The sequence below is a fragment of the Trachemys scripta genome, chromosome 3, assembly GCF_013100865.1.
Source record: "Trachemys scripta elegans isolate TJP31775 chromosome 3, CAS_Tse_1.0, whole genome shotgun sequence".
Lineage (NCBI taxonomy): Eukaryota > Metazoa > Chordata > Testudines > Emydidae > Trachemys > Trachemys scripta.
In genome coordinates this window covers 88,700,634-88,717,464 of record NC_048300.1, presented here as the reverse complement: position 1 = coordinate 88,717,464, position 16,831 = coordinate 88,700,634, and the positions used below count along the sequence as shown (strand labels likewise).

Genomic DNA, 16,831 nt, shown 5'->3' with positions numbered 1-16,831 from the left:
GAAATAGTGGATATAGCCTCTATGTGGTTGTGTCATGGAGATTCTCCCAAAGCCCTTTCAGGGCTGTGGTGTTAGTACAGATGTTCTTTTAAACATTCTTTTCCTCTTTTCTTCCACAAATCATAAATAATGATTATCATATTTGTTGTTACTGTGATTACCCCTAATTTGCCCCAGCAATTGTATGTGACATAGTATGTGATATTTTATATTCATGTCTCTTCAGATTAAAGGATCTTGGTCAAATAAAAGAGGTAAAGAGAATTACAATCCATACAGTTATGGCAACATCTTTACTAATTGTTGTGCAGCGCTGTGCGGGCCCATCTCTCCAAGGTAAGAGTTACTAAAAGTAATGTTTTTGTATAGGATGAGACCAAAGATTTACTGATCTAAGTTTGACTTTTGTTATCTTACTTCAGTTTGCTCAACTAAAACAGGGCTTCGTTGTACTATTTAGTGAAACTGATCTTTTTAGATGACGGATACAAGTAAGTTGCTAACTCTGTTTTACGGCTGAGTCAGCAATTAGATCTAGTAAAACAGTTAAAGTACAGGTTCATACACCTGAAACATAAATAAACTTGTTTGGTGGTTCTTTGATCTTTCATTGCAGCATTTACATCTGTTGGAAGTGAGGAGCTCCAAGCAGTTAATTGTTTTCAGAAAACAAAATAATGTAATTACTCTTTTGCTTGTACCTTGTATTCCTTTTAGTTTGCGCCCACACCATCCACACAGCGAAGTTGCAGCACAGCTCTTTGGTGTGCGCTGCTGTTCACACTCCTGTAGTCCAAACAATGTAGACAAGCTGTAAGTTTAGTTTATTTAGAAGTGTATATAGTCTTGTACATAGATATTAGCTGCCAAAACCAACGTGCAGCCTATAATACACAGTGTGATCACACTACTTTCAGAATTCCAGCAAACAGCTTTGTTCAAGTTCTTCACCAGACTGTTCATTTTGTGTTTCACTCGCACTGTTCCCTCTGTTTTTACCTTTGTGTGTTAAAATTCTACACACACCTATCTGAATGTAAGCCTTGTCTACACTAGTCTTCTGCTTTTAATATTTCCTATTTACTCCCCTGGGTTCAGCACTGTCTGTGATCGCTATAGTGGAGGTTCTGGTATGGGCAGAGATGCATAAGATTAGTAAAACTACTGGTAAATATTCTACACTAGTGCTCCCTTCTGTTTCTTTCATGATAATTCCTTGTTAAGTAAATTATAATAGATTCATAATTTTGGGTTTCAGCCTTTGGCAACAAATTCAGAAGCTGAATTGCAAGAGAAGATAATGTAGACACTTCAGAAGAGACACAGATGCAGAGTGCACTATGGGGGTCTTTCAATCTGTCTCTCCCTCAAGGGTTCCAAATTCTTTTTTATTTGCTAGTCAGCATCCAAATTTTACACCTGAGGTAGAAACCCAGAAATGTGCCTCTTCTCATAATCATTTTCCATGTAGAAAAGCAGTTGCAGGTAACTAATTTTCTTTTGCTATTGGTGAGTTGAGGTGAAGTCACATTTCTCAGATCTGAATTACAGGTTATATTTGAAGGTAGTGGTGATGCATTAAGATTTGATGATGTAATATTGAAACCTATTTTTATTGGGGGTGGAGAATTATTAATCAGAACAATCTTTCTAACAATCTTGTGTGTTTTTTTTTATTATTATTATGTAGTCTAATTGACAGAAGAGGATTTATACAGCCAGATACACCACAGCCAGCAGCACCTTCTAATGGCATTACAATGTATGGGGCAACACAGTCTCAGAGCAACATGGTAGGAACCATCCCATAGTGTTGTTCATCAAGATCCCTGTGAATGTTTCCCTTCTCCGCTTTCATGTGAACTAATCAAGTAATAAACTAACTGGATACAGCTGCCACTCTGATAGGTGGAATTATTCATTATTAACTATACTGCAATAGGCTTATGCAGTAAGAAATCAAGGTTTTTATCTATATCTATACAATAATGATAGTTTTTACTCATGGACAATAGAAAAATGTGTTTTTTTTTCCTACACTTTGAAATCTATTGGTTACTGAATATACAGTGTCACTTTTACATATCCTGTTGATACCTGCCTTGTTTTGAATTGGACTATTTGGTTGTCATGGATGTACCCCGATTCATCAGTTTTGCAGAACAGAGTATCATTTGGTATCGTATTCTTCTCACATACTCTTTCTTCCTTTGCCTGTGCAGTGCAGATTTTTCTAGACTGACACATATTTATACAGGACAGGTTAACAAGAGGAGATGTTTAAGATGGGGGGTGCATTTTGAGAAAAAGGAAGGGGACTTTGAACTTCTAATGAACAACAGGCAACCTCAATACCATATTCAGAACTTTAATAAATCTTCCAAAAATGTGCCAATGGTTCCTGTTGTTCCCCTTGATGGCAAAGGACCTCACATCAGTGCCAAGAAGAAGAGAATAAGTAGCAAAGATGCCCACTTCTGACCTCTTGTTCTTCCAGTTTGTAGATTGTGAGGATATGTTAAAGATTCATTAAATGTATGGACTCTATGCACTTTTTCTTTCCTTAAAGGGAGGGAGGGAAATAAATTCTCACCACAGCCTTCTAGCATAATTTCAGTCTTGATTTTTGACTGAAGAAAGAATACACTTCTCATTACTTTGTGAGCTTTACTATCACTTAAACTTTTATAAAGATTCTGCTATAAGATTTTAGAATTGTTTCCATTTATTGCTGCAAGGATTTAGTGGAATGGTTGTCAGTTTTCTTTATAATGTTATTTTTTTAACAAGTTTTATTATTTGTTAAAAATTGTAAAAAGTACCTTGATGACTTCAAGTACAATCACGGCATTTATCTTAAGCCTTTTGTCAGCTACCTACAGAGCAGGCCATGCTAGATCTCAGTGCAAGTTCTACTCAAGAAGATTACCTCAAACTTTAAAATCCTGGAAATATATTGAAATGTTTCAGGACACCCTCAGCCAAACTTCCTTGGACTCTGTCAGGGATTCTTATGTACAGAGACAAATTAGCCACAGTAGGTCTTTGTCATATTGTTCTGTCACTTTGGAACAATTATATAAACATAATATGGAGTCTCTTCCAGCAGATCTCTTTGATCATCCCAGTCCAGCTACGCATTTAGCCTTTGCTTTCAGCATCAAATTCTGTTAGAACTCTCTACAACAGCGGTTCTCAATCTGTGTGTTGTGGCCCCATTTTAATGGGGTCGCTAGGGCTGGCTTAGACTTTCTGGGAGCCAGGGCCAAAGCTGAAGCCCGAGCTCCACTGCCCAGGCCGAAGCCCACTTCTGGGGTCATGTAGTAATTTTTGTTGTTAGAAGGGGGTCGTGGTGCAGTGAAGTTTGAGAACCCCTGCTCTACAACATAGATATGCCCATACTATAGTTTATATGCTTCAATGCATGTGCCTAATTAAATTCACTAATACAGTCATATTTGTGCACCTGGGACCCTTGAAGCTGGTGAAGTCACTGTGACACACAGGTTTTCTAAGAACAGAATTCTCATCACCTACCAGATATTCCTGATCAAATAGCCTGTCAACAGACTGACTTTGCAGCTTTTGTATCTCTGGAAAAGTGGAAAGATCTTGCAACATTGATCATGAAATGTACTGAGATGATCAAATATAAAGGGGGAATTGAGTCAAACCAGTGCATGCTGCTGAATAAAGAGTGATGTATGTAGGCACACAGTAGTCTAGCTTTAGGTACTGGAATTAGATTTTCAAATGCTCTAGGACTTGCCTCGTGATGGAATGAATTTCAGTGGACCTGAGGTGGGAAAAACCTTGGATGAAGATAAGCCACAGAAGAGAGCATAGTCACTTTGAACCCTTTATGACAACTGTCCAGCCTTCATGCCTGAAAATAACTTCACAGGGGACACTTGGAAAATTGAATAGGACATGTGTTTACATATAGAAATATTTTTAAGAGTCTCTGACATCTTGTTTCTCAAGATGCTATACCTTCCAGTCCTAGAACTTATAGGCCAAAGACGCACACCTCCACACATATATGTTATGGGCAGATTTTCAAAATGGGAGAAAGGTGCCTGCCTTTAATTGGCTTCCAGTAGGAGTTAAGTGCCTACATGAAGTTTGAACCTCCAGAAATCTCCCCTGAGTTTTGTTGAGCTGTTCAGTATCCTGATCTTTTGCACAGGGTCATATCTCTTACCTATCCAAAATTGTTCATTTTTTTATACTTAACATAGTTCAGAAGAGGGTTCTTAACTTCCTTTCTTTAGCCAGTCTAATAGTCTAGTGACAGAGCATATCTTTGTTGCTCCTCACAGCTCCTTTTCCAACCTTCCCTCACATTCCATGCTCTGAGTTGCATGTTCTCGTACTTTCCAGTGGACCCCTCTCGTGACCTCAGGCTCCTCCTCAGGTGAGCCTGGCTTACTTGACAATGCAAGGGACTGAACTAGATAACCTATTGAGGTCCCTTCTAGTCCAACATTTCTATGATTCTGTGATAGTCCCATTCCATCTTTAAGCTGCATTAAAAAATCATCCTCATTCATATCCTGGACCTTGGGCTCTGCCACGTTACAAGTCTTTTCCCTTCCTGTCACCTTCAGTTAACCTTGCTGCTAGCTCTGAGTTCTTTTCCAGTTAGGATTCCAGCAGTCTGTCTTCAGCTATCTGCCAAGTCCTGTCTTTCTCCTAGATACAAACTCCCCCAGAACCCTCAAATATCCACTCTTCAGTTTTTTCATAGATTCCAAGGCCAGAAGGGAAGCCTGTGATCAGCTAGTATAATACAAGCTATAGGACTTCCCCAAAATAATTCCTAGAGTATATCTTTGCAGTTGTCTTACAGGCTGCCTTTGCTATAACGCAGTGACAGCTTGCTTACCTAGCAGCAGTTGCTAAGTAGGTAGGGCATGACCCCGAACTCACTCTGGAAGCATCAATTTATCCTGAATTTCTGTGATGTTTTTACTATTGTGTAAGTACCGCTGAACAGCAGATAGAATGAGACCTTCTCCATCAGTAACTGACATTCCCTCTAGTTCTTATTTTTGTTGTAGGAGAACTGCTAATACTATACTTACCACTGCTGACAGCTAGTGGAGATTTTTTTGTGGGTCAAGTGGTGAAGGCCTATGTCATCTGCAGCATAGCATAGCAAGCGCCGCCCCCGCAGCTCCCATTGGCTAGTTCCTGGCCAATGGGAGTTGCGGGGACGGTGCTGGGGGTGGGGGGGGAGTGCATGGAGCCGCCTCCCCTTCCGCCAGGGGCCGCAGAGACGTGCCAGCAACCAGCCACTTCCAGGAGTGGCATGGGGCCATGGCATGCAGGCAGCCTGCCTGAGCCCTGCTGGACTTTTAGCGGCCCGGAGATCGCGATCAACTGGCAGAGGCTCCAGTATCAACCAGTTGATCGCGATTGAGGGGTTGCTGACTACTGAATTGTATATAATTATGGATTTATTTTTGCGGGACCCCCCCTTAGCTTGAGGCCCTGTGCTGCAGCCCTGAAAGCCCCAGCGTTAATCCGGCCCTGCTCAAGACACAGCTATTAATAGAATTAGCGAATTTGACAATATTGGAGAAGTACATGGAGAGTCTGCCTGGAAGGGTACAGATTTCATAGCATCAGATTTTGGGCTATCCTTACTGGCAAAGGCTATGCAGCAGAGAGAAGACTATCTAGAGAAATACCCTTTGGAGAGATCACCAAAGACATGGCTATCTCCTAAATATGAGAGCTGCTCTCCACAGAGCTACGGCCAGATGGTCCTGGAGGGACAACCAAGCTGAGAGAAGAAGCTTAGGCTAAGTCATGTGTTTGTGGTGGAGTTGTTAGTTTATTAAAAAAAAAAAATCCTATCCTAGGACTGGAGGTTATGTTTGGGCACTAGCCCTGCATCTGTGACTTCAGTTGAGGACATGGTCAGGGCTCAGCCCATTTACATGCAGTCATGGATCATTGTGCTATTCTACAATAATTACCAGTGCCATTTTTAAGAGACGAATTGGTGGAAACCTGGATCTACTATAGCTCATTGTCCCAATATCGCTCTAAATTTGCCTTAATTTCAGGGCATTAATTCTAATTAACGCATTGACCTAAAACATTCTTCTCTGTTCTTGAACATTTATGGGCAGGGTTTTTTTTATGATCCTCTTTAGTCACATTTAGCTGCACATTTTGCTCTTCCTGTGGGCTTAACTTTATGTACCCTGAGTGCCATTGAACTCAGTAGGACCACTCATAGCATGTAAAGTTAAGCACTTGAGTTAGTCTTTGTAGAATCAGGCCATAAATCTTTCTGCATAAATCAAGCCCTCTTACCCACTTTCCATTTTTTTCACCGGTCTGTCTCCCCTTCTTGTTGTTGGTCATGTTCCCAGAAGTGGATGTAAAATTCCAGGGGCAGTCCCACTAAACCATACAGAGAACAGTTATCACTTTTCTGTGCTGCGCTATACTGTGATGCTTCTATCTATGGAACACAATCTCATTGGCCTGTTTTTGCCATGATTCAGTGATCACTCATCTAATATTCTCTGTACTATCACTTCTGTGTCTCCCTCATTATTTCTTTCCAGGTTGAATTAAAATTGACTGTTTCAGAATATTTTCCACACTTGCATCTTTCCAGGCAGAATCTCATTTTAATTCCAGCTCCTGTCTTTTAATCTTTCTAGGCTGCTTTGTTTTATATCTTCATTTCTCACAGCATCTTCTAGTTCAGTATCATTTGTGAATTTAATGTGGTGTTTGCCCTCTTCAAGATCTCATCACTGAAGATTTTAAAATTAACTCTAACTCAAAGACCAATCTCAATGGCAACCCATTACATTCCTCCTTCCAATACAATACAGTACCTTTTAATCACTATCCTTATTTATGATCCATCATCCTGCTTACAATCTGTGCCATTGTTTTTATATTTAAGGGCATTTGCAATAATTTTGCCATTGAAATTTTCTGTAGCTGTCTATTGAATGATTTACTTCAATCTTGATCATTACATCTGCATTCTCTTCGTTCACTGATTTTGCAGTTCTCTCAAAGCACTGAGACTGAGATTGTTTAGTATAATTTGTTCTTCACAAACTGGTAACTCCATTATTTTATAGATGTTTACAAAGTTTTTTCTCTCAATATTTCCATTATTTTACTAGGACCTGAAATTAGATTTATCAAATGGTAATTACCAGGATCACACTTTCCTTTTCTGAAGGTTGGTACCACATTTGATTTCCCGACCACGGCCCTCTGCCTAGTACATCCCTAGCACCCCATCCCTTTTCCAAAATTATTTTCAGTAGTTTGGTAAATTCGTGAGCTAAATCCTTAATATCCTAAGAAGCCTGTCATCTGGACCAACCGACTCATAGTTGTTCATATTTCCCAAGTATTTCCTCCCCTGCCTTTTATCAATTGCTATTTTTACAAGGTCTTCATTACTTCACAATTGTCCAAATACCTTCTCTCTTGTTTAAAGAGTTTTTTGTGGGGTTTTTTTGTTTGTTTGTTTGTTTGTTTGTTTGTTTTTAGAAGGACTCCAGTATCTCAGCCATTATGGAATCGTCTGTTACCCTCTTCTCATTTATTCCTACTTTCTATTTAGTTCCTTTTTCTCCTCATAGATCTGTGAAAGCTCTTATTCCCCTTACTCCTTGTGCCTACCATTAAGTCAATCTGCATTTCTCTTGTATTTATCTTTTCTTTACAAGCCTGAATTGATTCTTTGTATTCTTATTTAATTTCTAATACAGGGTATTTTTACCCTCAGTTCTTTTGGCAATCCATTATAAAGCAACATTTAATACTTTTCATTCTGTGCATTCCCCACCCCCACCCCCGCCACCTCCCAGAGGAATTATAGTTTGTGTTAAGAATGGTGTCTCTTAGGATTCTCCACCTTGTTACCAACTGGTAAATCTTAATATTTCCACTCTTTACATCATGCTTGGTCCATTTCTTAATTTCCTTAAAACTTCCTTTTTAAAAATCTGACATTTGTGCTATCGCATTGTAGGCATCTGTTCCTTCGTACCTTGGTAGTTTACAGTCACTGGTGCCAAGTTCCCTTATTATTCTCAGTCCTCCATTTCTTCCCTTTCTGCAAGATGTAGAGCCTCCAGTTGGAGTCATAAAGCTGCCCTCCACAAATCCTAGGAATCGTTTTCATGCATATATATCTGTTTGTTACCCTCCAGATGTCTGGGTAAGGATATTCGTGAAAGGACTTATCTTATGTTTTTTAGCACTTCGAGGTTTGATCCATGAAATTTTAATTCTCAGGCCTGGTCCCCACTAAGTCCCCACTTCGGACTAAGGTACGCAAATTCAGCTACGTTAATAACGTAGCTGAATTCGAGGTACCTTAGTCCGAACTTACCGCGGTTCAGACGCAGCAGGAAGGCTCCCCCGTCGATGCCGCGTACTCCTCTCGGCGAGCTGGAGTACCAGCGCCGACTGCGAGCACTTCCGGGATCGATCCGGGATCGATTTATCGCATCTTAACCAGACGCGATAAATCGATCCCAGAACTTCGATTGCCTGCCGCCGGACCCTCCGGTAAGTGAAGACAAGGCCTCATTCTCCACGTGATCTGTAGCATTGTATTTTCTCCTTTGCTTTTCATTCCTTCCATCATTATAATTATTATCAGTAGTAAATATTTCTATTATGATATCACCTAAAGGCCCCAGTTGGGATTGGTGCCCCATTGCACTAGGCACTGCACAAACACAATTCCTTCCATTTTTACCAAGTGTATCATCATCCTACCCTTCACTGTCAAAAGATAGCTTGCTGGCATTGTGTCCATTGATATACAGTTCCACCTTCCATCCCTCCATCTTTCACATATAGATTGTGCACATCTAAACTGACATGCCAGTTACATGTTTCATCTCACCAGGTTTCAGTTATGCCCGCTAGGTCATAACTCCATCATTCAGTTCAACCAATCCTCCTCTTAACCATTTATTAATGTTTGTGTTTTACTTGTAGCTCATTAGAGAACTCTGTTGTGCAGCCTTTTCTTAAATACTTCCAGAATTGTAACATTTTTAAAGACATTGCTGTTAGAGAATTTTAGCTATGAAGTTAATTTTGCATTTTAAACTAATAGACTTGCTGCTGGTGGTGTTAGAGTGTGAGAGCTATATTAATATGAACAAGAGCTCTAATAATTGTATGGGGTAAAATCAAATTTTCTTCAGAAAACCTGTGTGCATACAGGTCTTTGTATCAATTATTTGTGAAATAAAGTAAAGAATTAGCTTTTTCACATTGTCTAGTTTGCATTTGGTACGTGGCTGTTGGTGTGAAAATAAATATCAAAATGACAAATTTCGATATAGATCTATTTATATAATATACACAATTGAACTTGTATACTTACAAGCATTTGATCCAGTATTTTTCAGGCTCAGTCAGCTGCTCCAGTAAAAAGGGGGAAGCTGTGTATAGCTAACAAAATCAGATGATAGGATCTAGGGGAAGAAGGAGCCAAGGGGATTGACTCTCATCTTTTTGAACAATTGAGCTATAAATAGTTTGATACCCCATTGTTGGCTTTCTAGGGTTTTTTTAATCTAAAATTTTAATATTGAAAAATTCAGTGGAATATCTTTGAGGGCACTTCCTACTAACATTTTCCCCCTGTATTTTGTGTAACCTAGGAAACATATCATGTAATCAGGGAACACCTTCAGGTTATTTTTGTAGACAAATTCCTTTTAGATAGCTTGAGTATATCACAAACCGAAGAGTGCTATACTTGCATAAAAATGCCATAGATTTGAGAGATTCATTTCATGCATATGCCTCATGTAATATAAATCCCACTATAATCTATTCTCAAAACAAATTTAAAACCTACTACGTCCCAAGATTTGCCTGTTTAAGATTGTGGAAAGCTGTTTACTGTTATATTTTACATAAAAAGTTGCATATTTGATCACTGTTCATAAAATGCAGAATATTGGAAACCTAAACAGAAGCTGTGTAAGGAAATGGTGCACCTGAACAACAAAAAAGCACTAGAGATTGTCAGTGATCTGTTCCGGCTGTTCTCTTTTCTTTAATTGATCCATGCAAGTAATTTGTTGCTATCACAAGTTGACAGTGTATAAATCTTTAATAATTATTGTACTGTATATATGAACTGGCATAACTACACATTTGGTAGGAAATCATCTTAACACAGAGTAAGAAGTGAGAAATATGTTGTTCTTTAGTAATCTTTTGTATATAGCACCAACAATGAGCAAGGTAACTTACAAACCATGTAAAAAGGCATAGTGCCTGCCATGAAGAGTTTGAAATCTAGGGTATTAGACAGTATGCAAAGTCAAGGAGGCAACAAAACGCAGTGTGAATGAATAGTGAAGTATAGCATGTACCTTATTAGATTCATTTCCCCCCCGCAATAATTGTCGTGATCGCTCCCCTGAAGGGAGGACTGTGGGAAGGAGTGTTTTTAAAAGAGGGATTTGAAATAGCAATTGATAAAAGGCCGGGGAGAAATTACTAGGGAAATATGAACAACTATGAGTCAGTTGGTCCAGATGACAGGCTTCTTAGGGTATTAAGGATTTAGCTCACGAATTTACCAAACTACTGAAAATAATTTTGGAAAAGGGATGGCGTGCTGGGGATGTACCAGGCAGAAAGTAGTGGTCAGGAAATCAGATGTGGTACCAACCTTCAGAAAAGGGGAGGACTCATGGAAGTGGAGAAAAAAGAGAATATTCTTGTATACACATGAAACTCTGATAGATGGATGGCTTCCTTTTTAATGGAGCTTTATCAAGCTACTTTCTCGGTATCTTTGAGATGTTGGTTCAGTTACAATGAATTAGAATTCAATAAAAATGATTTAATACAGACCATTACATAAATCTAAGTAAATTGCCTTCATGCTATTTTAAATTGTGTACTTTTATGGTGCTGGAACACATTAGGTAACTATCTGCTTTTGAAGATAAATGCTGAAACATCACTAAGGCAATAAATCAGCTGCTAAAATTATTTATTATGAGTATTCTCTGGTGGTTATAGCCTTTGTTATGTAAGGCCTTGTCTACACTACGAGAGTAGTTCGATTTTACTTAAATCGAATATTTGGAATCGATATTGCAAAGTCGAACGTGTGTGTCCACACTAAGGACAGTAATTCGACTTTGTGAGTCCACACTAACGGGGAAAGCGTCGACATTGGAAGCGGTGCACTGAGGGCAGCTATCCCACAGTTCCCGGAGTCCCCGCCGCCCATTGGAATTCTGGGTGGAGCCGCAAATGCCTTCTGGGTAAAAAAAAAAGGGGCCAGGGTGCTTTTGGGTAACTGTCGTCATCCGTCCATCACTCCCGCCCTCCCTCCCTCCCTGAAAGCGCCGGCGGGAAATCATTTCGCGCACTTTTCAAGTCATTGACAGCGCGGACGCCACAGCACTGTGAGCATGGAGCCCACTGCAACCATCGCTGCAGTTGTGGCCGCTCTCAACGCCTCGCAGCTTATCATACAGGTTGCCCTGAGGCAGATGCAGAAAAGTCAGGCGAGGAGGCTACGTCAACGCGGTGATGGCCTGAAGTCTGAGAGTAGCACAGACCTCTCAGAAAGCAGGGGACCCAGCGCCGAGGACATCACGGTGGCAATGGGTCATGTTGATGCTGTGAAACGGCGATTCTGGGCACGGGAAACAAGCACTGAGTGGTGGGACCGCATAGTGCTGCAGGTCTGGGATGAATCACAGTGGCTGCGAAACTTCCGCATGCGGAAGGGAACTTTCCTTGAACTTTGTGAGTTGCTGTCCCCTGCCCTGAAGCGCAATGACACCCGGATGCGACCAGCCCTGACTGTCCAGAAGCGAGTGGCCATAGCCCTCTGGAAGCTTGCAACGCCTGACAGCTACCGGTCAGTCGCGAGCCAGTTTGGGGTGGGCAAATCTACCGTGGGGGTTGTTGTGATGCAAGTAGCCAAGGCAATCGTTGATGTACTGCTGCCAAAGGTAGTGACCCTGGGAAACTTGGAGGCGATCATAGATGGCTTCGCAGCGATGGGATTCCCAAACTGCGGTGGGGCCATAGATGGAACTCACATCCCTATCCTGGCACCGGACCACCAGGCCAGCCAGTACATTAACAGAAAGGGCTACTTTTCCATGGTGCTGCAAGCACTGGTGGACCACAGGGGACGTTTTACCAACATCAATGTCGGATGGCCGGGCAAGGTTCATGACGCTCGTGTTTTCAGGAACTCTGGTCTGTTTAGACGGCTGCAGCAAGGTATTTACTTCCCGGACCACAAAATAACTGTTGGGGATGTGGAGATGCCTATAGTCATCCTCGGGGACCCAGCCTACCCGCTAATGCCCTGGCTCATGAAGCCCTATACAGGTGCCCTGGACACTGAAAAAGAACTCTTCAACTACCGGCTGAGCAAGTGCAGAATGGTGGTGGAGTGTGCTTTTGGACGTCTCAAGGGGAGATGGAGAAGCTTGCTGACTCGCTGTGATCTCAGCGAAACCAATATCCCCATTGTTATAGCAGCTTGCTGTGTGCTCCACAATCTCTGTGAGAGCAAGGGGGAGACCTTTATGGCGGGGTGGGAGGTTGAGGAAATTAGCCTGGCTGCTGATTACTCACAGCCAGACAGCCGGGCGATTAGAAGAGACCAGCGGGAAGCGCTGTGCATCCGGGAGGCTTTGAAAGCAAAGTTCCTGAGTGAGCAGGGTAACCTGTGACTTTCTAATTTTGTGTACAGAGAAGCCTTCACCCCACTTCCAACACACGTTTCAAAATAAAAATAGTTCTACTTTGTTAAAGCACACCGTTTTCTTTAATACTGTTTTCGCGGGAATTTTTTAAAACTGGGACGCAGACTGTGGTGCGGAGCGGGTGTAGTGTAGTCGCGCGAATGCAGCTTCTAAACTCAAGGACTGACAGGCTCCGCTGCGGTGGGATGGTTCTTTCAACGGAGCCTGTCACCCCTCCTGATACGGACTGTGTGTATGGGGGGTCTATGTGAGTTTGTGGCAGGGGTGGGACGGTTACAGATCCCCTGCTGTGTGGCTCTGTGATCCTGCCTAAGGACCGCCGCTTAAGATCTCTAACTGCCCTCCCCTGACACAAAGTCACAGAGCAACCCACCCCCCACCACATAACATGAAAAGAACCTCCCAGACTAACCAGGGTAAGTAGTCACTGCATCACTGCACTATGTATGTGCCCTGCTGCTGTGCCTGCCCCCGACTATGTACCCTGCCAAAGGTGACTGTCCTGTCCAATTACCAACCCCCTTTCCCCCCCTCCTCCAAAAGAACATGATGGAAACAGTAGTTAACAGAAACATATTTTTTATTATCAACTACACATGGGACTGGGAAGTGAAACTTGGACGGGGGCTTGTGTCAGGCGGGAAGGAAAGAACTTGTCAAACTTTGGGGAATGAGAGCCTTCTGCTGCTCGAGCTCTCTGCAGGGGTGGAGTGAGAGTTAGCAGGGACTCTGCCGCCTCTCCTTCTGTGCACTTTGGGTGAAGGGAGTATGGGACTTGGTGGCGGGGGAGGGCGGTTAGAGATGGACTGCAGCGGGGCTCTGTCCTCCTGCCTCCGTTCCTGCAGAACATCCACAAGGCGCCGGAGCGTGTCCGTTTGCTCCCTCAGTAGTCCAAGCAGGGTTTGAGTCGCCTGCTGGTCTTCCTGACGCCACCTCTCCTCCCGATCCATGTTGGCTTGGTGCATTTGGGACAAGTTCTCCCGCCACTGGGTCTGCTGTGCTGCCTGGGCTCGGGAGCAGGCTATAAGCTCTGAGAACATGTCCTCCCGTGTCCTCTTCTTCTTATGCCTAATCCTCCCTAGCCTCTGGGAGTGTGATGACAGGCTAGGTTGTGAGACAGTCGCAGATGGGGCTGTGGGAATGGGAAAAAGGGAGTGAATTCCTCAGAAAGATAAATGTAGTTGTGAACAAAGAACATAGTCTTTCTCTGTGAACAGGACCATGCACAGCACCTATCACATGCGCACTCAGCACAAGGTCGAATTCTCGGCCTTCGCATTCAGTGTCTGGGGTTTTGCAGAGCACTTTTGAGAACCCTGTCAGGACAACGGAATTGCTCTTGCACGCAGACATGGTAAGCCGTAGATTCGTGGCAGCTTAAAACTTTAATATTAGCAATGGCCTCATTTCACATTGAAATCAATGTCGGTCCCTGCTGCCAGCAATCCGGCAAGCAGGAAGTCTGCTCCTGTCCCACACCCTCGCGGCTGTCCCCGGGAACGATCCCTTTCGGCTGACCCTCTCCCGCCTCCACCGCGTGGCTGCAAACCAGCGGTTACAGTTCTGTAAAGGAACGGTAAAGCAGTCCCAACACTAACATTCCCCTACCTCATTCAAAGCAGGTCATCATGAGCGACATCACCCTCATGAGGATCTCTGAGAGCGACAGACAGAGAATGCTCCGGGAAAGCCTTCAAAGACCAGGGCCGTATGCCGCCATGCTGTGCCAAGCAATGATTCCAGAGTACTTGCTAGTCTCGTGGCGCGGCAACGTGTCCTACTACGGAGGACCCAATAAGGCCGCTCTCCCCAAGAACCTAATGCAGCGGATTTCAAATTACCTGCAGGAGAGCTTCCTTGAGATGTCCCAGGAGGATTTCTGCTCCATCCCCGGACATATAGACCGCATCTTACTGTAGCTGCAGTAGCAGGGACTAAACAGTAGAGCGGCTTGGGCAGGACAATCATGCAAAACCGGACATTGCTAGATTTTTTTCAAATAGTTGCACTGCCCATGACTGAACCGTTAAGTTAATCAAACTAATCATGAGAAACCCATTTTTTAAATTGTTAATAATCATGTTCTGTTACAAATAAATGTTTAGATGTTTACAACACTTACTGGATGATCCTTCACCAGATTCTGTGTCCGGGGTAACGGCTGGGGAGGGTTGGTAGGGGATCTCTGTAAGGGTGATGAAGAGATCCTGGCTGTCGGGGAAATCAGCGTTGTGAGCGCTGTCGACTGCCTCGTCCTCCTCATCTCCTTCCTCATCTTCCCCGTCCGCTAACATGTCCGAGGATCCGGCCGTGGACACTATCCCATCCTCAGAGTCCACAGTCAGTGGTGGGGTAGTGGTGGCGGCCGCACCGAGGATGGAATGCAGTGCCTCGTAGAAACGGGATGTCTGGGGATGGGATCCGGAGCGTCCGTTTGCCTCTTTGGTCTTCTGGTAGCCTTGCCTCAGCTCCTTGATTTTCACGCGGCACTGCGTTACATCCCGGCTGTATCCTCTCTCTGCCATGTCTTTAGAGATCTTCTCATAGATCTTTGCATTCCGTCTTTTGGATCGCAGCTCGGAAAGCACGGACTCATCGCCCCACACAGCGATGAGATCCAAGACTTCCCGATCAGTCCATGCTGGGGCCCTCTTTCTATTCTGAGCTTGCACTGCCATCAGTGCTGGAGAGCTCTGCATCGTTGCCAGTGCTGCTGAGCTCGCCACGATGTCCAGACAGGAAATGAGATTCAAACTGGCCAGACAGGAAAAGGAATTCAAATTCAAATTTTCCCGGGGCTTTTCCTGTGTGGCAGTTCAGAACATCCGAGCTCTTACTGCTGTCCAGAGCGTCAACAGAGTGGTGCACTGTGGGATAGCTCCTGGAGCTATTAGCGTCGATTTCCATCCACACCTAGCCTAATTCGACATGGCCATGTCGAATTTAGCGCTACTCCCCTCGTCGGGGAGGAGTACAGAAGTCGAATTAAAGAGACCTCTATGTCGAACTAAATACCTTCGCGGTGTGGACGGGTGCAGGGTTAATTCGATGTAACGGCGCTAACTTCGACATAAACGCCTAGTGTAGACCAGGCCTAAGAGTATAGTCTTTGACTAGTACTTCTCAGAGAAAATGGAATTTGTTGTCTCTTTGGAAGGATTAGAATGCTGACCCCATTTTTGTAGGGCATTCCTAATAAGGTTGATGTAGGGGCTATAGCTTAGTTAATTACTTGGGATGGGATGAAATAGCCACTTATTAATCAAGAATGGGTCTTCACAATAAACAGCCAGTCAAGGACTTGATCCTGCAAAGTGCTGAGCACTCTGCCCCTGCCCAGCAAAGCACTGAAGTATGTGCTCGGTTTTAAGCTTTTGAAGTCATATGGAGACTACTTACATATTTCAGTGCTTTGCTAGATTCAGGCCTGAGTGCTCACCACCAGGCCTTGAATAAGAGGATTGTATGAAAGAAAAGAATGTATTTGAAACTCAATGTATACATCATTCTGGAAGATCAAAATGCATAAGGAGTATACAAACTACATTGTGGGTAAAAGTTTCAAAAATGCCCAAGTCCCACTAGAAGGAAATGGGAGTTAGGCTCCTAAGCCATTTAGACTCTCTTATCATTTTTGCCCTATGTATTGGGATTATGTGGTCATTATGCAGTATATTTTATTGTAGCTTCTGTGAAGCCATTTTGCTTGGTGAGAGATCTGAGTGGTGCACCAATGCCAATTGGTGAAGGCAGTGGCAGGCAATTGATTAAGGATATGTCTACACGACAGCCTATGTTGGCAAAACTTATGTAACTCAGGGGTGTGAGTAGGGTGCTGTGCTCCACCTTAATTTCCCCTGATTGGGGCAGTAGTAGGTTCACTTTAACAGCCTGGGAGCAGCAGGGGAAGACAGAGGAGAAGCCAATACACACTAATAAAATAGCATGTTCTCTTTAATAAGGCATAAGGGCAGGAGCAATTACAACAAGTGGTTCATAAGACCCTCACCTCCGGACCCTGGTTCAAAGCTCTCAGACATAATACCAAGTATGTG

The 16,831-nt window shown here is 43.2% G+C and overlaps 1 protein-coding gene across 7 annotated transcripts in view; it reads left to right on the top strand.

The window, feature by feature from the left end:
• The window catches only part of LOC117874810 (probable palmitoyltransferase ZDHHC14), a 343,602-nt gene that overhangs the window by 158,410 nt on the left and 168,361 nt on the right, over positions 1-16,831 (top strand). For all 7 annotated transcript variants that reach the window (XM_034765318.1, XM_034765321.1, XM_034765317.1 and 4 more), the window contains 2 exons: positions 227-336; positions 1,691-1,793. In XM_034765318.1, coding sequence (XP_034621209.1) covers positions 227-336; positions 1,691-1,793 — 213 coding nt within the window. The remainder of the gene's footprint in view (positions 1-226; positions 337-1,690; positions 1,794-16,831) is intronic.